A 20,672-nucleotide genomic window follows, 5' to 3' on the forward strand; every position below is an offset into this window, starting at 1 on the left:
GGTACAAAAGATAATTGCTGTAGAGACTGCATTCACTGGAGATGAAGGAGTAAAAATAAATATTCATCCTAAGTTAAATGTAAGGGTTAACATACATGTAACATGTTACTATTTAATTTTAAGTATGTGGAAAAGGACATGCAATAGAAAAAAAATCGAGTAAGATAAAGAGGAAGGAAGGGGTTAGACTGAGGTTGCAAAGTTAGTCAGAGTTGGCCTTATTGAGGAAGAAACATTTTGGCAAGGAACAGAGAACTGAAAAAGTTTTGCCCTATAACCACTGTGTGCAAACCTGTATTGCAAGACAATACCCATATGGCAGCATACAGACAGGGTCCTAAATTCCTAATTCACAATATCAGGCTCTGGTGTTTGTTATAGCCACCCCCACCCGCCCCCATACAAAGTTCCTGACCTTTACTACTCACAGTCTTTACTAAAAAAGCACTTCTGTTGGTGATCGTGCAACTCTCACAACTCAAAAGTGTTTTCCCCTGGGATCTGAAAATCATTCTTTTATTCATCAGACAGTTGTGAAATGTCTACACAAACCTTTCCACTGTGATAGCACCAAGAATAAAGGATGAAACTCCTGCCCTTACCAAAGCCAAAGTCAAATCAAAAGCTTTCAATGTCAAACAAGCAGTTCTGAAAGGCATCTATAGATCACCTACCTTCCTCATGGCCCAAGAGGCAGCCCAAGTACCCAAATACTTACATGGATAAGACATACATCTACTACTACTACTACTACTACTACTACTACTATTACTACTACTACTACTACTACTACTACTACTCTCTCTCTCTCTCTCTCTCTCTCTCACACACACACACACACACACACCATTAAAAAAAGCAGAGTGATATGAAAGTGTAAGAACAGACTTGGAAAATGATAATACTTAAATGTGTTGAGGTCAAATTTTCTGCTTCTGAGTCCTGCCTCAGACTTGTGAGGATCTGAAAAGCTACTGTCATGATTGCTGACCACGTGGTTAATCACAAAGGGAATTAAATGTCTTGAATGTTCACATACTCTTACCTAGCTTACGTTACTGTTTCTGATTACAACATAATTCACTTAAAATCATCACTGAATTTAAAGTCACACTAAGTGTTATTATGAAATCAACAAACACCAGTGTCACAACTATTATTGTAAATTATTCCAAGTAAAACTTCAGCATCAAAAAAGAAGCATGGTCAGCACAGTACCAGGAGGTTTGACATAGGACGATTCCCTGGTGAGGCTAACCTAAGGTGCTTAACGAGAATTTATTTCAAAACAAAACAATGCATTTAAAAATATTTGTTCTTTCCGGCTTAGGATCAGGGTCTGGAGGCACCATGTTGGGCTAGGAAGGTGGCAAAAAGAAGCCCCTGAAACAGCCCAAGAAGCAGGCCAAGGAGATGAACAAGGAAGGCTTTCAAGCAGAAACAAAAAGTGGAAGAGAAGAAACTCGAAGGGCCAAAAGCCAAGGCTGCTGGGAAGGGACTCTAGGCCACGGGTGGAATTAAGAAATCTGGCAAAAAATAAGCTGTTCCTCACATCTGAGGTAATGGTGACCCTACTTTTCCATTCCTATTTAGCCATCTGGATTCCCTGCCATAACATCTTTGCCACTACACCTAGAATGAAATGTTATCCTGTAACCTGTCAAACATCTGGATTCCCTGCTATAACATCTTTGCTAATAGCTAGAATGAAGTGCTATCCTGGGGCCTGTTGTTGTACATTGTATTAAACTTTTTTAAAAAAAATGAAAAAAGTGAATAATGCAAAATAATATTTGTCCTAAGGATTCTAGAACTAGACATTTATTTGAATTTTGTTATCATTTGGGTAAGTGGTAAGAAAAATATCTGAATCTGTTTCTTTCTGTAGAGATGTAATGAAATAACCAACCTTGGGAGGTTTCACAATTAGAGAAACAGCGAATATTTGGTGCTCAGCAAATGCCATGTATTGTAAAAGGGTGAGGTCACATCATACTTAAGAACTGATAACTTTCTCGGGCATGATTGTTCCCAAAGGGTTTCTCTCTCTCCCCCATCTCTTTCCTAAACAGCAGGGAATATAACAGGGAAAACTGTTACAATGAACCAGGTGAGACAAACAGAGCTGGCAGGGATAGGTGAGACCCTTTTGATTTACATTGTATTATAAACAAAAGCAAACATGTCAAGTTTAGCTTTTTTTCTTTTGGTTTCAGATCCTAAAATTACTGTGGCTGAACAAGTACACTCGGAAATTTCACTTTGCCAAACAGGGCTCTCAACACATTTTACGTATCCTCTCATACCCTTAAAAAATCTAATTTCTGCCGGGCTGTGGTGGCGCACGCCGTTAATCCCAGCACTTGGGAGGCAGAGGCAGAAGGATTTCTTAGTTCCAGGCCAGCCTCGTCTACAGAGTGAGTTCCAGGGCAGCCAGGGCTACACAGAGAAACCCTGTCTCGAAAAAAAACCAAAAAAACAAATCTAATTTCTATCCTATTTTTCTTTTATAACGGGATCGTAATACACTATTGAGAGGTGGAAACAATATCCTTTGCACTTTAAACGAAGGTTACTGACTCCCAGGATAGGTCCTGGTCCCAGGCAGCAAGCCGGACCGCGCGGGAGCAGTGGGCTCCTGCGGCTGCGCTGCTTACATCATCACGGAGCGCCGAGCTCGCGCTCTCATCGTCGCCAGTTTAGAGGCGGCGCTGTCTGGTGTCTCCCTAGCCCAGGGTATAGCCCTGCGCGTGCGCAGACTTCGCGTCGCTAGGCGGGTGGAGCAAGGGCGGCGATTCCCAGTGCGGCGGACGCACCGGTAGCTGGCTTTGCGCTGCTCAGCTGATCCTGACGTCGCTTCTAGGCCGCCATGGCTGAGAAGCAAGCCGGCTTGTCCGGAGAGCCGGATTCTGCCTCTACGGTCACTGCCAAAACAGGACCTAAGGTGTCCTCCCCTGGGACCGCGGAGCCCGGGGACTATGACAGCAACTGCGTGTTCTGCCGCGTGGCGGCGGGTCAGGAACCTGAAACTGAACTCTTTCCCTGTGAGGTGGGCGGCGACACGCGGGGTGGGTGGGGACCCGGCCGCCAATCCTTGCTCGCAGGCTTCAGTCTCTGCGCGGACGAGCTAAACCTACAGGGTATCTGACTTCTCTCAGGGACCCAGAGGTCTCAGCAGTACCTTTGTTGTTCAGTAGGGAGAGGTAGCCGTAATAGAGCCAGGCACTCTCGCCTCCTTCTGCATGCTTTTGCAACACAGCAGCAGCCTGTGTCCTTACTTTTATTATAGGGAGTCTTCCTGGTCCCTAGGTAGTCATTTTAAATTATGTATACTTCCAATATCGTTAGAGAACCTACAACTTGCAGAAAACAGGTCTTGGGCGTGGTGAAGAAGTGTAAATTTGGCTGAAAATGGGCTGGAATGATGTTTAAGGATTGGGTCTAAAGTCGAACTGATACTAAGTTAATAGCTTGTAAGTGACTACGCCACTGAGGGAAAAAAAAATCTCTCTTCCTCCCTTATCAACCCTGAGGGCCTCATGAACTCCTCCCATTTTCTTTACAAGATCTCCACAGGGTTCAAACCTGTGCAGATCAAGTGTAGTAAATCATACTTGTATGGAGGTCGAGAGAGCAGCAGCCATGCCCTGGAGATTCCAGAAAACTCTCCCTTTCCCTGGCTCTAACTTTTTCTTTTCTTTTCTTTTTTCTTTCTTTCTTTTTTTTTTTTTTTTTACATTTCACCATCCTTCATAAAAAATTAATCTTTTGAGAGAGATTTATCATCTTGCACTTAAAATTCTTATTACACATATATTCATTGTCAACACCGGAAATGATTGCACTTATATAAGGTGTTGGGATATAATTATACAATAAGGCAGAGGAAATTATTTGATTTGGGATAATCAGGGTTACCAGCATCAGAAGAATTTGTCTGAGAAACGTTTCCAACAAAAGTCAGAGATGACTCTTTGCCTCACAGATCTCTGTATGGTTGTCTTACTGTATATTTCAGATTTTATATAAGCAAAGGGCATACCACATATTCTTAGCTGGGAGCTTACCAAGGGAAGTGTTTTATGCTTTCTGTATGAGTCACCGGTATACATATGATACATACATACCATGCTTGGTATTCTTACCTCATGGCATTGATATGCATTATTTTTAAGGGGCTCTTAGAAATAGCCCTGTGGTAGTGGTACACGCCTTTAATTCCAGCACTCAGAAAGGCAGAGGCAGGAAGATCTCCATGTTGGAGTCAACCTGACTTATACAGTGAGTTCCAGGACAGCCAAGGCTACACAGAGAAATCCCTTAAAAATACCAAAAAACAAACCAGAAAGGAAAGAAGAAAGGGGAGCTATTAGAAATGAAAAATGAAAAAAAAATGTTTGAGAAACCATAGAAATGTTGCCATGCCTGAGCCCATACTTAGCAATATTAATGGATTTAATTGTTCTTTGGCTAATTAAAATTAACACCTTAGATACCATGGTACTAAGGTATTTCTTCAAATGTACTTGCTTATTTTAGATATGAAGGGACAGTTACTGGGAAATTATTGTAGCTCTGCAAAAAATAATTTTAGGAATTATTTGTAAGGAAAATATTGGAAGAACAGTAGAAGCAGGTCCTAGAATGGTCTATGAAAATTACAACTAGAACAGCATGGTAGAACATTACACAAGGTAGCTTTTTCTGCTTTGTGCTTAAAAAAAAAAAAGACTATCCTAGAAATAATTTCATGTCTATGTAGTGATTCTTTACATTCCTTTTTAAATAGGCATTCAGAACTTCATTTTTATAGTTTTACCAACATTGCTTTTGAGTTAGGGACAGTGGCTTCTGTTCAGTATTTTCCTCTGGGAAGTCATACTATAAAGAACAACTATTGCCTGGTGGTAGTGGCACATACCTTTAATCCTAACATTTGGGAGACAGGGACAGACAGATCTCTGAGTTTGAGGCCATCCTGGTCTACAGAGAGTTCCAAGACAGTCATGGGTACACAGAAAAACCCTGTTTTGAAAAACCAGAAAGGAAAGAGAAAGAAGTGTAGCTCAGTGGCAGAACTTGCCAGGAATGTAAGCATGTTAGACCCTGGGCTTGATCACCAGGGAGGGAGGGAAGGAGGGAGGGAGGGAGGAGGGGGGAGGGGAAGGAGGAAGAGGAGGAGGAGGAGAAGAAGAAACAAAGAAAATTAAAATGCATATATGTATATTCACATAATTTTGTATTTTTGGCACTCTATCTTGGAGATTGGATTTTGTTTTTCTTAATAATGGTTGGTTCAGTAGTATAAATGCAGTTAAAAGCTAACTGAAATATACAGTTTCTTTGCCTTTAAATGTAAAAAGTTTATCATGTTGGTTTGTGGTGCATGCATACATGTCTATATGTACCTGTCTATATGGTCTGTGGTACATGTCTATATGTAAAGGCTAGAGATGAGTGTTGGTTGTCTCTTCCCATTGCTGGTCACCTTATAGCTTTAGACAGAGTTGCTCACTGAACCTTGTAGACTTGGCTAAACTTAGTGGCTGAGTGACTGGACCCTCCTGGACCCTCCCACTTCCTCTCTCCAGCTTGACGGCTTCTTTTTGACCTTTTCTAAAACATTCGGTTGACACAGTGCTCATGCCTCTCTTAGACCATAATAAGTGGATCAAAATGTAGTCTCTGTGCTTGGGATCATAGCTAATTATGGTTAATAATATGAGTATGAGTTTTCATGACACTGAATTCTGATTCCTGGGATAGAGAATTGGTGGAAAGAGCACATCCCGGCAATTTTGCTGAGAAAAACTGTTTATTGTCTTAATTTTGAGTGAAAAACGCTTAAAGTAGGGATGAGAAAATGTTTTAATAAGTTTTAAAAAGTGAGATTTCTTTTTTTTCCCCTCTGTTCAGGGTTTCCTTGTGTAGCTTGTAGGCTGTGCTTGAACTGTCTCTATAGATTAGGAATTCAGAGATCCCTATGCTTCTGCCTCCGCTTCTTGAATGCTGGGATTAAAGGTGTGTACCACCACTGCCAGGCTAAAACAGATTTCTTGTTAGAATATTTTAATGAATTTTACTCATAATTATTATTTGAAATCAACTTAATATAATAAATGCCTCATAACAAAAGCTAAAGCTTATTTTTGTGAATTTAAGTAAGGCAGAGTTATAAAAATTGCTCATTAGGCCCATATTGTAACATGAATCCCACTTCCCTGTGCTTAAGTCACAGCACAGCAGAATGATATTGGGAATTTTTTTTTTAATTTACTAACCAATAGCCTCTCTCCTTAGAATGAAGACCTGGTTTGTTTCAAAGATATCAAACCAGCAGCACTTTATCATTACCTTGTGGTGCCAAAGAAGCATATTGGAAGTTGCAAAGAGCTGAACAAAGATCACATAGAAATGGGTAAGATGAGAACAGGATGCTTTTTTTTTTTGTTGTTGTTTTTTGTTTTTTGTTTTTTGTTTTTTGTTTTTTTTTTGTTTTTTTTTAGTTTTTTAGATTTGGTTTTTTCCAGACAGGGTTTCTCTGTATAACCCTGGCTGTTCTGTAACTCATTCTGTAGACCAGGCTGGCCTTGAACTCAGAAATCCACCTGCCTCTGCCTCCCAGAGTGCTGGGATTACAGGCATGTGCCACCACCGCCTGATTAACAGGATTCTTTATGGCTATATCACATTGAGTTCTCTTTAAATATGGCAGTGACAATTAAAAAGAAAAAAAGTCTATTCAAATCGTCAAGAAGAAAGTCAGACTTCTTGAAACATTCTATTTTAAAAAAACCAAATAGAATTTTTTTTTTTAAAATGACAGTTTGCAGTTTAGCTTCTAAAAAGGAGATTCGAAATTTGTGTGACAGTATCTGTCATACTGACTTTAACTTCAGTAACTTGTGGCCATTTGTTTTCATATGTTAACCGGCCACAGTGAATTTGATTTCAGATGCAGGAATATTTAATTTCTAAAAATCTTTTAAGAGATAATGTTTTATTCTGTTTTTTAAGGCTGGTTCTCAGCATCTTGACTCCTGCTGGCATAGAACCTACAGAAGCCTCAGAGACTGTGGCATGTATGGTCATGCCTGGCTTTGCTTTCTACTTTTAAATGATGGTTTTCTTGACTTTGAAATTGAAAGATGCTATGAGAAATTATAAATAAGTTATGATGTATTATGAGCTTGTATTGCCTGATAATTTCAGATGCAGATAAATTAGCACCATAGTTTATTTATGAGGTCTTGGTTTTGAACTTTTAGCTTCTAAAAAGGAGATTCGAAATTTGTTTCTTTAAGAAGTATTCCGTATTACCTACTCAGTGGTTTCTTTTTCTGAAACCTTTTCCTAAGACATTTTTTCAGTTTATTGCAGGTCTGTTTTAGTAGCCTTTCTCACCAGGGGCTGGGTTTAGTTTGGCAGTACTGTATGGTATTCTACACCAGATAAATAAGACTAGACTCTTTATAGGTAAGAAAACTCCTAGATAAAAAATCTTGGTGATATAGCATTATTGTTCATGAGCTTACAGGTGACTGAACTACCAGATTGAATGTTGTTTCTAAAATAATACAAAATTCTTTACTTATTTGTTCTAACCATGTGCTTCAGAACACATATTATTTATAAACATAGAGTAACATATATGCTTATAGACATCATATTTACCCTATTACTGATTGATTGTATATTTACCAAAAGTTTCTATTTCATTCTTTGGATATTTACTAGAGAACATATAACCTTTTAGGAGGTTTTCTTTTATCCTCAAGGTAACAGTAACTTCATGGAGATTAGAAGCTCTTATAACAGCTAATTATTATAGTTGGTGCATATCAGATGTTAGAAATATTGACACTGATGTCATTAGGAATTTTATTATCATGCCCCCTCTATGCTTCTTATGTGAATATTTCATATCAAAATCTTAAAAGTTTTTGCACTTATCTTTTATGTAATTTATAAAGTGAGAAAAATAATATGTCCATGGAAGGATGTGGTAACAATGTCAAGTCTACCAATGGTTACAGATACTTAGTAGAATTCCACTTACTTGCAGAGTAGGTGGTTTATAAAAGCATATGTTCACCCAGGTAGAACATATTCTAAGCATCAAAATAAAGTTTGTAGCACTTACTGTGTTTGAAATCTTACAAAATATATCATTTGAAAGCTGTGGAATTAAATTAGATAGTTAGCATAGCAGTAAATATTTTTATGTTAAATAGACTTAAATATTGTAACTGCCTGCAGTTACTGCAAACTGGGTCCCTGGAAGAGAAGCTGGGAATAGATGGGAGGTGGCGAAAAGAATGGAGGCCAGGACAACCCAATTGCTGATCGAGGCCCCAAGTTTAATGGACGTCTGACAATTTAAGAGTTTGGGCGAGTCCCTCTCCCCAAACTCCCATGGTGTGTTCCAGGGAGTGGTCAGGCTGTTCCTTGGGTGTTGGCTCCACTGCCCAGGCAGCTGGGCCGGTCTGAAATTTGAAGTCCTGGAGGAACAATGAACTTCACCTTCACTCTGAGCACTCCACCCTAGGTGGAGCAGGATTCTTGTCTAGCACCAGAATCCCTGCTCAACAAAGGTTGGGAGAGGAAGTTCACCTTGATCAGTGTTCCTACCAAGTGGCATGATACCCCAACATGGCTTTGTACAAAATATGTTAAAGAAGAATTTTTAAATGAAATAACATGTTTCTAAATAATTCCAAAATAAAGAAGAAAATACTGAGTTTATAAATAAATAAAAAGAGAACATATTAAAGTTTATGGAGTATAGCTAAAGTACCTAGAGGGACATTTGTATCTTTGGATGCTAATATGAGAAAATAAGTCTTAAGGAGCTGGAGAGACAGCTCAGTAGGTAGCATGCTTCCTGCTCTTCTGGAGGGCTAGCACTTCACAATTGCCTGTAAGTCCAGCTCCAGGGGATCTGGCTTTCTCTTCTGGCCTCTGTGTGCACTTTTACTCATGTGCACTTTCACACATACACACAACACACACAAAAACACATATACACAAATAAAAAAAATCTATTTTAGAAAAAGAAGAAAATGATTTTCAAAATAAGTAACTTCAGTTTCTACTTCAAGATACCAGAGAATAGGGGGCTGAAGAGATAACAGAGAAACATAGGTAAAGATAAAATGAATACACAAAAGGAAGTAAAGTTTTAGTGAGCTTACTGTATACCATAGTATAATAACAATTTCTTTCCCGGTTTGCAGTTGAGAGCATGGTAGCTGCTGGGAAAACCATGCTTGAGAGGAATAATTTCACAGACTTCACAGATGTGAGGTATGTATGCTGTAAGTAGAAACTAACACTAATTCTTGATTTTTCTGAAGTTTGTCTCTAACAAGAAGGGAAGCAGAGGCAACAGAGTTGTGTTTCAGGTGTAGTATTCCTGGACGTGAGGATGAAGTTCACTGATGCTATAAACTTAACAAACCCTTTTCATGCTCAGCATCTTCCCGAAACTTCTCTTGTAGTTTGGACAGACAAGTATGTACATATGGTAGGTAGGTAAAATAGGACAAAAAAGCCCTCCTTTTTTGTAGTTCTATATGTTAATTCCTATAAAATTGGGTAAACTGAATTTACTTCTGCAGACTTACATGGTTTAGAAATACACTGTTGGGAATAAGGAGTTGGTTTGGTTAGCAAGAGTGCTTGCATTGCGAGCCCAGGGACCTGAGTCTGAGTGCCTAGAATTCAAGTCAAAGGCCAGCGTGGGATAAGCTTGTTGAAGCTCAGGATGGGGCTTGCTGGCCGCTGGGCTACCGCCAGGTTCAGAGCAAGGCCCCGTCCTAAGATAGATGATCAATTGTGACACCCAGCCACATATGCACACACGCACACAACACCCAGCCACATATGCCCACACGTACACATCATCATTAGGCTTCTAGCATAAAGTTAGCTTGAATTTATTGTTTGCTGACCAATTGCTTTTTAAGAATTAAATGCTTTTCTATTTAAAAGACTGAGCTCATAAATGTTGTATAAATTAAGAAATTATGGACAAATGGCATCTAACAAGAACCTTTTCTGATGACAAAAGATTGTTTTTTTTCTATATTCTTTGTTTACATTCCAAAAGCTTTCCCCTTTCCCAGTCCCCCCTCCCCATCTGTCCCATAAGTCCTCTTCTCTCCATCCATTCTCCTATCTTTCCCCCTCCCTTTTCTCTGTTCTGGTACTCCCCTACAATGCTGGATCAAGCCTTTCCAGGATTAGGGCCCTCTTCTTCCTTCTTCATGGGAGTCATTTGATATGTTAATTGTATCTTCAGTATTCAGAGCTTCAGGGCTAATTAATATCCACTTATCAATGATTGCATTCCATGTGTATTCCTTTGTGATTGTGTTACCTCGCTTACGATGATAGATGATATTTTGCAGTTCCAACCATTTGCCTAAAAAATTCATGAATTCATTGTTTTTAATTGCTGAACTGTACTCCATTGTGTATATATACCACATTTTCTGTATCCATTCCTCTATTGAGGGACACCTGGGTTCTTTCTAGCTTCTGGCTATAAATAAGGCAGTTATGAACATAGTGGAGCATGTGTCCTTATTGCATGCCGGGGAATCCTCTGGGTATATGCCCAGGAGAGGTATAGCAGGGTCCTCCGGAAGTGTCATGTCCAGTTTTCTTAGGAACCACCAGACTGATTTCCAGAGTGGTTGTACCATCTTACAACCCCACCAGGAGTGGAGGAGTGTTCCTCTTTCTCCATATCCTCTCCAACACCTGCTGTCTCCTGAGTTTTTAACCTTAGCCATTCTGACTGGTATGAGGTGAAATCTCAGGGTTGTTTTGATTTGCATTTCCCTAATGGCTAATGATGTTGAGCATTTCTTATGCTGATTCTCGGCCATCCGAATTTCTTCAGGTGAAAATTCTTTGTTTAGGTCTGTACCCCATTTTTTTTTCTTTTTTTTTATTTTTTTTTTTTATTCAATATAATTTATTTACATTTCAAATGATTTCCCCTTTTCTAGCCCCCGACTCCCCGAAAGTCCCTTAAGTCCCCTTCTCTTCCCCTGTCCTCCCACCCACCCCTTCCCACTTCCCTGTTCTGGTTTTGCTGAATACTGTTTCACTGAGTCTTTCCAGAACCAGGGGCCACTCCTCCTTTCTTCTTGTACCTCATTTGATGTGTGGATTATGTTTTGGGTATTCCAGTTTTCTAGGTTAATAACCACTTATTAGTGAGTGCATACCATGATTCACCTTTTGAGTCTGGGTTACCTCACTTAGTATGATGTTCTCTAGCTCCATCCATTTGCCTAAGAATTTCATGAATTCATTGTTTCTAATGGCTGAATAGTACTCCATTGTGTAGATATACCACATTTTTTGCATCCACTCTTCTGTTGAGGGATACCTGGGTTCTTTCCAGCATCTGGCAGTTATAAATAGGGCTGCTATGAACATAGTAGAGCATTGTACCCCATTTTTAATAGGGTTATTTGGTTCCCTTATACCTTTTTCTCAGCACCTCATGGTACCTTCTCCAAAATCGACCATATAATTGGTTTTTGTAATAATTGATATTACTAAGGAAATGTTTGTTAGTGTCTGGGTAGTAATAGTATTAAAGGGAAAAGCCTGCCATCTACTGGCTATATCTTAAAGTCAACGAACACTACCTGAATGTCTAGTACATTTGTGTGGAGGCTCATTTATAGGAACATATCTTTGCAGAATTCTACTTATTATGGTAAGCACTAAAGTGACTAGTAATAATGCAACTTGACATTCTAGAGGTTGCATGAGACTGTCTTTGATAGATGCTGTGAATTGTCTATGAGCTTCAGCATGCTTTGGTAATGCTTGAGCATAAAGAAGATAGTAAAAGATCTATGAATGGGAATTTGCTCATCTTTGGATAATTTTAATCTTATTTGATTTACATGTAATCTCACATGCCTTGAGGTTAACCTCAGTAACGGCGTGTGTTTCAGAATGGGTTTCCATGTGCCTCCGTTTTGCTCTATCTCCCATCTGCACCTTCATGTGATCGCACCAGTCAAAGAGTTTGGCTTCTTATCAAAACTGGTTTACAGGCGGGATTCCTATTGGTTCATCACAGTAAGTAATCCCATCATATCAGCAGCATATTGGCAAATTTAAAGTATTTGTCTCTTTTGTTTTTGTTTTCTTTATTGCATTAGACAAAGAGTTCTATTTGGCTTGACCACTTATCTTAATAAACTGCACCCAGAAAAAAATATATCTAGAAATTAATTAATTAATTAATTAATTATTTTTTGGTTTTTTGGATTTGGTTTTTTTCAAGACAGGGTTTCTCTGTATAGCCCTGGCTGTCCTGAAACTCACTCTGTAGACGAGACTGGCCTCGAACTCGGAAATCCATCTGCCTCTGCCTCCCAGAGTGCTGGGATTACAGGTGTGCCACCACTGCCCAGCCAGAAATTAATTAATTAATTAATTTTACATTGACGAATATTGAACCAGAATTGTCTTATGCTAGTAGGAAATATTTTCTTCTGTTGCTATATCTTAACCCCAACTCTACCCCTGAATTTTGTGTTATTCAGATAGGCCTGTCTTCTCCTGAGAGAACTGGGATTATAGGCTCATGCTACAATTCCCAGTTCCAAATAATATTTTTGATTTAAGGTTTTTTTTGGGCAATCTGATTCTGTAAGATGAGAAGTAGGATAAATATAGAATTTAGATCTGGGCTGGTTAGTGGTGGCACATGCCTTTAGTTCTAGCGCTTGGGAGGCAGAGGCAGGTGGGTCTCTTAGTTTGAGGCCAGCCTGGTTTACAGAGCTAATTTAAGGACTGCCAGGGCTACACTGAGAAGTCCTGCCTGGAAAAACAAAATAAAACAAAACAAAACAAAACAAAACAAAAATGAATTCAGATCTAGATATAAATTCTGGCTTTTCTTAATTGAAAAATCATATACAGATAGTTTTAAAAGCTCATGTTCTTTTTTGCTTTGCAGTACTAGGGGACTGAATGCAGTTCAGTGTTTTCATATCTCCTCTGATGGAACATATGCACAGTGTTTCTCCTTACCACATCCCAACCATAGTTGTGTGTTTATTGTAATCAAAGAACCAACACTGATACACCATCACTTCAGGCTCCACTCTTCTTGCCATATTTCCTGTAGGTTTGGGTAGATGTATGGCATGCATCCCACTGTAGGTCCATACAGAATCATTTTACTTCCCTACAAATCCTCTGTTTTGCTGTTTATTCTCCTTCTCTTTCTTAACTACCAGTGATGTTTTTAATGTCTCCAAAATTTCCCCTTCAGAGTTGCTTCCTCCATCCCTCTTTCCCTTCCTTCCTTTTTGTTTATGTTTTTTTGAGACGGGAATCTCACTCTCCTAGTTATGGCTGTCCTGGAACTTAGACTGGACTGCCCTAAAACTCACAGAGTTCTGCATGCCTGTGGGCTGCAATCCCTGAGGGCTTGAGGACTGAGGCATGTGCCACAACACTGGACCTTCAGATTTTTTTTTTCGGATTTTTTTTTCCCCGAGACAGGGTTTCTCTGTGTAGCCCTGGCTGTCCTGAAACTCACTCTGTAGACGAGGCTGGCCTTGAACTCAGAAATCCACCTGCCTCTGCCTCTGCCTCCCAGAGTACTTGGATTACAGGCGTGCGCCACCACCGCCACCCGCCACCCGCCACCGCCACCACCGCCACCACCACCACCTGGCCAGAATTTCTTATAATTGAAATCTCACAGGATATAACATTTTCAGAGTGACTTATGTCATTTAGTAATATAACCTTGTTTCTTATATATTTAGTTTTAGACATTTTTAATATTGCATTTGTTTTTTTCTTGTAGCTTTTTAATATTTAATGTCACTTGGAATCTGTCTGTTTATATTACTTTTACTGTAATTATAGAATTCTTGTATTTTCTTTTTGTAAGATATTTTTAAAACAAAATGTTTCTTCCTCTTTGTTGTTACAAGGAAAATTATCTAATAGAAGCACTAATAACTAGAATGAGCCATATAGTCATGGTTTATTTATTTATTTTTTATTACAGGTTGATTATTTGCTTGAAAAACTAAGAAAATGAAAATGTGAACCATGGACAAGTTCCTTCCCTGACTCAGAAGATCTATTGGTTTGCTCTTTAAAGCCTAATTGCAGCCTGAAGGTTTGCTGGCTCACACATGACACTACCACTGAGTAGCCTTACAATCTTTCTGAATATCTGTTTTCTGACATATGTCATAGTTATGTGAGAAGTTTCTCACAGATTTTTCTTTTTTTAAAAAGATTTACTTATTTTATGTCTGAGTAGACTGTAGTTGTCTTCAGACACACCAGAAGGGGGCGTCAGATCACATTGCGGGTGGTTGTGAGTCACCATGTGGTTGCTGGGAGTTAAACTCAGGACCTCTGGAAGAGCAGTCAGTGCTCTTAACCACTGAGCCATCGCACCAGCCCAACTTCTTTGTTTCAATGTTTGTTTATGTAAGGTTTTCTGCTTAAGATACTACAGCTAAAAGTCCATTTAATACAAAGTCTGCTGATCAAGATTCATCCTATATATTTTTTAAAAGTTCAAGTTTCATTTATTAATGGTCTTAATAATTTGTGATGAATAAAGTGGCATAAAAATTTTGAACCTTTATTACGGTGAAGGAGAAAAATTAGCCATTTTATGATAGTTCTATAGTCTTACACATAAATTTTCAAAATAAACAATACCATGTCACCAGTATTGTGTGATCGTGATGATAGAAGTAGTTATGTATGTGTCATTTTGTAACTGGTTTCATACATACACATATACACACACACACACAAACACAGACATACACACACACACACACACACAAACACAGACATACACACACACACACACATATACACACACAAACATTTCTCCTTAGCCATAGGAAAGTGATTCTCTGAGTTTCTCTGAGTACACAAAACCCAGAATAATACATCCAATATAATAAACCCAAAACCCATAATACATCCTGTGCTTTTTCATTATATGGATACCATAAATAAATAGTTTATAATAAGCATAGTAAGAGATTAATGACAATGTTAATAAAATAGAAGTTACAACAGTGTACAATTAAAATACTGCCAATGTTTATGATTGTACTTTGTTGCCATATTAAGTTGAAGATAGCTACTCTGATGCTATGACAGTTAACCTAATAACCGAGGTGCGTACTGTAAGTGAGTAGTGTATACAGACTGTGGGGATGGTTCTCAGCCCAGGTAGGGTAGAGAGGAATGGTGTGAGGTTTCATTTGCCTGCGCAGAATTGCATGTAGTTTATGATATGTGGATTGTTTATTTCCGGCACTTTCATTTACTATTTGGGATTATCCATAGGTAACTGAAACTATAAAAATTAGGTTACAAAAGGTGAAGGTTTAGATAAGAGGGAGCTACTTTAATGTAGGTTTAAATGAATATAATAGCCAGCAACAGTTTTTCTTAACAAAATGAAATGTGCAGTTTTCCCTGTCAGGAGACCAGGAAGAAACACAAATTAGTAATGTATGAAAAGTAACTGAAACTGTTGCCCTATGGTATGGTTTTTATCAAAAGAAAATGAAGTTAAGTAGTGGTTAGATCAACTCTTATTTTGGAAAAGACTCGATTTAAAATAGAAACATAGATAAAGAAGTTTACCTTGATAACATAGTGCTAATAGTATTGGTATATCACTCAGTGATAGTTTATTGGGAGTTGTTCTGGAGGTAGGAACAGACACAGTAGTGACTGAAGAGGATGAGGTGGCGAAAGCCAATTAGACATTGTGCCAATGTCTAAGTAGTGTTATGTATGCGTGCAGCAAGAAAGAAGCATAAAAACTAATGCCTTATAGAGATCTTCTAAGAGTTCTGGCTTTTTTTTTTGATCGTTTTGGCATGCTATTATGCAATTTTAAGTAACAAACTACTTACTGCAGTGATTGGTTATAATATCTATAGTTAAGTGTTCTGTAGTATGATTAAAATTCATTAATTTAGCAAATAATTTTTAATATTTAATGAGTGTCAAACACACTGAGATCCAGAACTAAAGAAATAATACCATTCATCCTGTGTTCTGTTGCCAATGCTATGGGAGTAAGACAAAAATAATTTATTAGATTTTAAATAAATGTCTTAAGTTTGGTAATGTCCAGGCATGAAAGGGAAACTTGATGAGAATAGGAAGTAGGTAGCAGACATCGAAATTTAAGGCTCAGTGTTAAGCAGACTGATGATGGGAAAGCTGACAACCTTGAGTTCTGTTTACACTGTTGATTTATACAAACTTCTGAATGCCTGTTTACTCACTAGAAATAGAGAAAGAGGCTATGGGTTCCCAAAATTAAACATATAGGTTTCACAGCACTGCCTTGTGTAAGAGCTTTCTGATTATTTATATAGCTGACAATTTTTTTTCTGTACTAGTAAAAATATGACAAACTTTGGGAAAGGTGCAACCTTTGCATGTTTTTCGCTGTGAATGTGCAGTGATACAATCGGACCCATTAATGATAGTACATGGAAGGTGGTTAAAGGGTTTTTCAGATGCCTTTAGGGACCTTTAAAAACGTAATTAGCTGGTTGATTCTGTTTGTATAGGTTTATACCCTCTTATGGGGCTCAGGGGTCTGGTGCTTACTGCCAGGTGATGAAACCCTGAGGACCTATGTTGGATCTCTGGACCTATGTACAGATGAAACAAGAAAATAAAGGAGTCTACAAAATTGTCCTCTGACCTGCACAAATGATCTCTATGTAGTGCTGTCTCCCATCCATTATAAATAGACATATACACTGTTGATAACAAAAATAAAAATAGAAAATCCTTAAAGGAACATTTTTAGTGTGCACTTCCTTTACTCATGAAGATGAATAATCAAATTACAATTAAAATCTACTTAGCCTTCTTGGTAGTGTCCAGTGATGTGTTATTTATCCATGGCGGCAATTTTTAGTTGGGGGCTTGTGTCGAGTTGTAGAGGCTGAGTTATCAGTGTGGTGGCATGCAGGCAGCTCTGGAGCAGTCGATGAGCATCCTGATCCTTAGGCAGAGAGAGAGACAGACAGACAGACAGACAGACAGACAGAGACAGGGCCTACTGTGGGCTTTTGAAACCTCAAGGCCCACTCCCCGTGACATACTTCCACTCTACTTCATTAAGGCCACCCCTAGGTTTTCTAATCCTTTTCACACAGTTCCCCTCCCTGGTGACTAAGTACTCAGACATGAGTCTGTGGGCGCCATTCTTGTTCATGATGATACTGTAAGGAATGGTCAGTTATAAAGTTCAGCAATAACTCTGCATATCTGTATTAGTTTTCTAGTCGTTTCATAAATGCAAATGAAGAGGAATCCTAAAGTGAGTGTTGTGCACAGGCCTTAATTTCAACACTCAGGAGGGGGAGGGATCTTGACATAGAGTTTGAGGCCAGTCTGGAATACATGAAAACTAGTTTAAACAAAATGTAACTTTATATTTTACTGAATTTTCATTTATGTAGTCATTTGTAAAGGTGTTCTTATATTTTAAAGTATTATCCCAACAATCAACTAAAATAACTTATCTTTTTATCATCAGAATGATTTTTATTTTGATGGGGGGGCATGATAGTTTTAAGGATTTGGCTCTTGTGATTACAGTAGTACTTCCTTTGTCATCAGAACCCAGAAAGGCAGACAGACCCAGCAGAAAGTCCTTGTAGCTGGTTTGTAGGTACTGCACTAGAGAATGGGAATGCTGGGAAGTCAGTGTCTATCCATCTCCTTGGTTATAGGTAGTCCCTCCTCACTGGTGGGTAAAGCTCTTCAGGTGTAGCCTGTCAGGGTAGGAGCACCCATAGCCAGGTGAGCGAGCCCTCATCGAGTCCCTGGAAGGAAACCCAATAAACTCATTGGTTCATTGGCGTGAACTTTGGTGATACTGTGCCTCGTTTTATTCTTGGGGTTTTGTTAGACACTGTAGCTGTGTCTACACTGCCCTCAGTGAAAGGATTTTAGCAACACTAACAAAGGCAAATCTTTTTAAAAAAGCAAGAATTCTCATTAAAAACAACAACAACGACAACAAAAAAAACCCTTACCCAAATGCTGTTTACAGGTCCCATGCAATAAACTATATATTGAAGTTTGAATATTATTACACCTAGTACTTATAGCTATTATCTGTAGGAGGCAGTATTCCAGTTTTTATAAGAAAATTGAAGCTCACAGGTGTTACAAAATTTGCTGAGAGCATAGGGATAATAAATGGAACCGACGTTTGAGTAACAAGGGTCACCACTGTCTGTGAGGTAGCTGTCTTGATCACTACCACTAAGCATCAACTATGTTTCTGGAACATGATGCTAGGAGAAGTAGGATACTTGTATATGCTGTGCGTTACCAAGGTGGAATGCGAACCCCCCAAAATACAGGTCTTAGCAGGACAAAGAATTCAGTACTTTTAACAGAAACGACACTTGTAGAACGTTTGCATAGGTAGCCATGTCTCTTAGAAACTGTTACAGTATTAGGCCCATCTGAATAATTAGGGTAACTTTAATAATTAGGTAACATTAAATGTTTTTAATCTACCACTGGCTGTGGATTGACTGTGTGTAACAACATAGCATAATTAGTGCTAGTCTGAGGAAGGCGTTTTTGTCATTTTCCGTACAGAGCGAACCAAGGTGGGTCCTTGACAGCTCTTGAAAAATTTTTGGAAAAATCACTGAAAGTACATTCAGTGTTGAAGCAGGCGAGGCCAATTCTCGAACGATTAAGAGTCTACACTGAACAGTGAAGTTCTGGACCAGTTTTGAGGTGAAGAACTGAGGGAGGAGTCAGAAGAACGCTCCAACTGGGAAGTGCGCGGGATCACCATAGCCTGCCCTTTAAAATCTGCACCTCACAAGGGGACCGCGCCAGGACAGCCCCGGACTTTGGGAACAGCAGGAGCTCACTCTGCCCCTCCACGCTCCTTCCTAGAAGGCGCCGCCTACCAGCGTTCCTGGTCGAGCTTCCGTTTCCGGCTCCGGGGCTCAGCGGAAACTTGGCTCTTGGGAGGAGGAGGAGGAGGGGGCGGGCCTCGCGGAGGGCGCGCAGGCGCACGGTAGCAGCCGCAATGGCGCTGCCGGGCTCCTTGAATCGCTATCTGCTGCTCATGGCACAGGAGCACCTGGAGTTCCGCCTGCCGGTGAGCTGTCCTGGGGTGCCCAGCGCAGAGGCTCGCACTCCTTACGCGCCGGCTTGGGGGGTCTCCGCGGGCAGCCGCGCGTGCCTGGGTTAGGGCGGGGGCGAGGCCGCTGGGCGGACCGGGTCCCCAGCAGCCTTTCGGACCGAGCCTTGCCATTCAGCGCTTTGCACGTGCTCCCGGTGCCGCAGTAAAGCCGGTGAACCTGACCCGACGCAGACCGGAGACGTCCATGGGGCCGCTCCGTGGGGTGTGAGGAGTGTCGAAATAGGTTCAGGCATGATGGAAGGCTTGGGGTGGTACTTTATGAACTTGGGGAAAAGCTTTTTATGTATCTACTCAAGTAACATTTTTTTCTAGAGCGGCTGAAGTCGCGTGCACCGAACGCGGAGGATGCGCTGACTGACAGCTCTGCCCTTAAAGAGTGTAATGTTTACTTAGGCTCAGGATTAGCAGACACGAGAGCAAAGGCACAACTTTGTGAAGCGCAGTGATGGAGGGCACTTAGTGGGAGCCTTTAAAGTATGGGGCCCTTTAAAAAGGGAATCTTAGTCCTTGTCCATTGATGAATGGAGAATGTTGCCTTTCAAGGTGGGGATGACATATGAGCTACTGTATTAGTTAGCTGGGCCAAGAAAATAAGTACATTAGAAATATATAAACTGTTGTCCGTTACCCGTCACCAGTTATGTAAGAGAGTGGTAAGGAGAGAGAAGTAGGTTGATGGACCAGAGAAAACAAGACTTGATGAAGAGGAATTAAACAGTTTACAAGTAGAGGCAGACTTAGATTTTTTTTTTTTTTTTTTTTTTTTTTTTTTTTTTTGGTTTTTTGGTTTTTTTCGAGACAGGGTTTCTCTGTGTAGCCCTGGCTGTCCTGGAACTCACTCTGTGGATCAGGCTGGCCTCGAACTCAGAAATCAGCCTGCCTCTGCCTCCCAGAGTGCTGGGATTACAGGCGTGCGCCACCACTGTCCGGCTTAGATTGTTTTAAATAGAAAGTAAAATGAAGGATGGTCTCTAGAGCAATAAGACTGGAGTTGATAAGAATCTGTTGGAATATTAAATGATTAGGAAACTAGTGTGAGCAATCAGAGAACAGGATGTGGTGCAGGAGCTGAGAACAAATCTAGATTGTGATAAGCATTTGTCATTTTTCTGCCTAAAAAAACCCAGGAAGGATGAGATTTCTTCAACTTCGTGTTCAAAAAGTGGCCAGCCACTGGAACTGAAGAAATGTCTCACTGGTTAAGAACACTCACTAGTCTTCCAGAGGTCCCGAATTTGGTTCCTAGCAACTGTATCTGGACATTATTGCCTACAGCCATTTGTAACCCCAGCTCCGGGGGGCGACCACACTTCTGGCCTCCATAGGCACAAGGACTTTCTTTTGTGAGTGTACCCACAGGTTTAAAAAGTGGTAGGCCAAGTATAGATGCTTGGAAGCTTGGACATTAAAGGAAAACTGGAAG

The 20,672-nt window shown here is 39.9% G+C and overlaps 2 protein-coding genes across 4 annotated transcripts in view; both read left to right on the forward strand.

Annotated features, from left to right (window-relative positions):
* The first annotated feature begins 2,749 nt into the window (after positions 1-2,749).
* Positions 2,750-16,756, forward strand: Hint3 (histidine triad nucleotide binding protein 3). Of its 2 annotated transcripts, XM_052169782.1 has the most exons (5): positions 2,751-3,049; positions 6,301-6,418; positions 9,237-9,306; positions 11,985-12,111; positions 14,066-16,756. In XM_052169782.1, the coding sequence occupies exons 1-5, from the start codon at positions 2,870-2,872 to the stop codon at positions 14,096-14,098; spliced, it is 528 nt and encodes a 175-aa protein (XP_052025742.1). In that variant the 5' UTR covers positions 2,751-2,869; the 3' UTR covers positions 14,099-16,756. The 2 variants fall into 2 exon arrangements, with proteins under 2 accessions (XP_052025743.1, XP_052025742.1); XM_052169783.1 differs by lacking the exon at positions 11,985-12,111 and having other exon boundaries at positions 2,750-3,049.
* Positions 16,757-19,084: 2,328 nt separating this feature from the next.
* Trmt11 (tRNA methyltransferase 11 homolog) overlaps positions 19,085-20,672 on the forward strand; it is a 66,396-nt gene continuing 64,808 nt past the window's right edge. For both annotated transcript variants that reach the window (XM_052169708.1, XM_052169707.1), the window contains exon 1: positions 19,085-19,204. In XM_052169708.1, coding sequence (XP_052025668.1) covers positions 19,133-19,204 — 72 coding nt within the window. In that variant the 5' untranslated portion in view covers positions 19,085-19,132. The remainder of the gene's footprint in view (positions 19,205-20,672) is intronic.

Source organism: Apodemus sylvaticus, chromosome 23, assembly GCF_947179515.1.
Source record: "Apodemus sylvaticus chromosome 23, mApoSyl1.1, whole genome shotgun sequence".
NCBI lineage: Eukaryota > Metazoa > Chordata > Mammalia > Rodentia > Muridae > Apodemus > Apodemus sylvaticus.

What these genes read in the sequence shown, in the direction of transcription:
- Hint3 (XM_052169782.1), top strand. Translation starts at nt 2,870, where the DNA reads ATGGCTGAGAAGCAAGCCGGCTTGTCCGGAGAGCCGGATTCTGCCTCT. An exon ending in CTGAACTCTTTCCCTGTGAG is followed by an intron (nt 3,050 to 6,300) that starts GTGGGCGGCGAC and finishes CTCTCTCCTTAG; the next exon opens with AATGAAGACCTGGTTTGTTT. An exon ending in ATTCCTATTGGTTCATCACA is followed by an intron (nt 12,112 to 14,065) that starts GTAAGTAATCCC and finishes TTTTTATTACAG; the next exon opens with GTTGATTATTTGCTTGAAAA.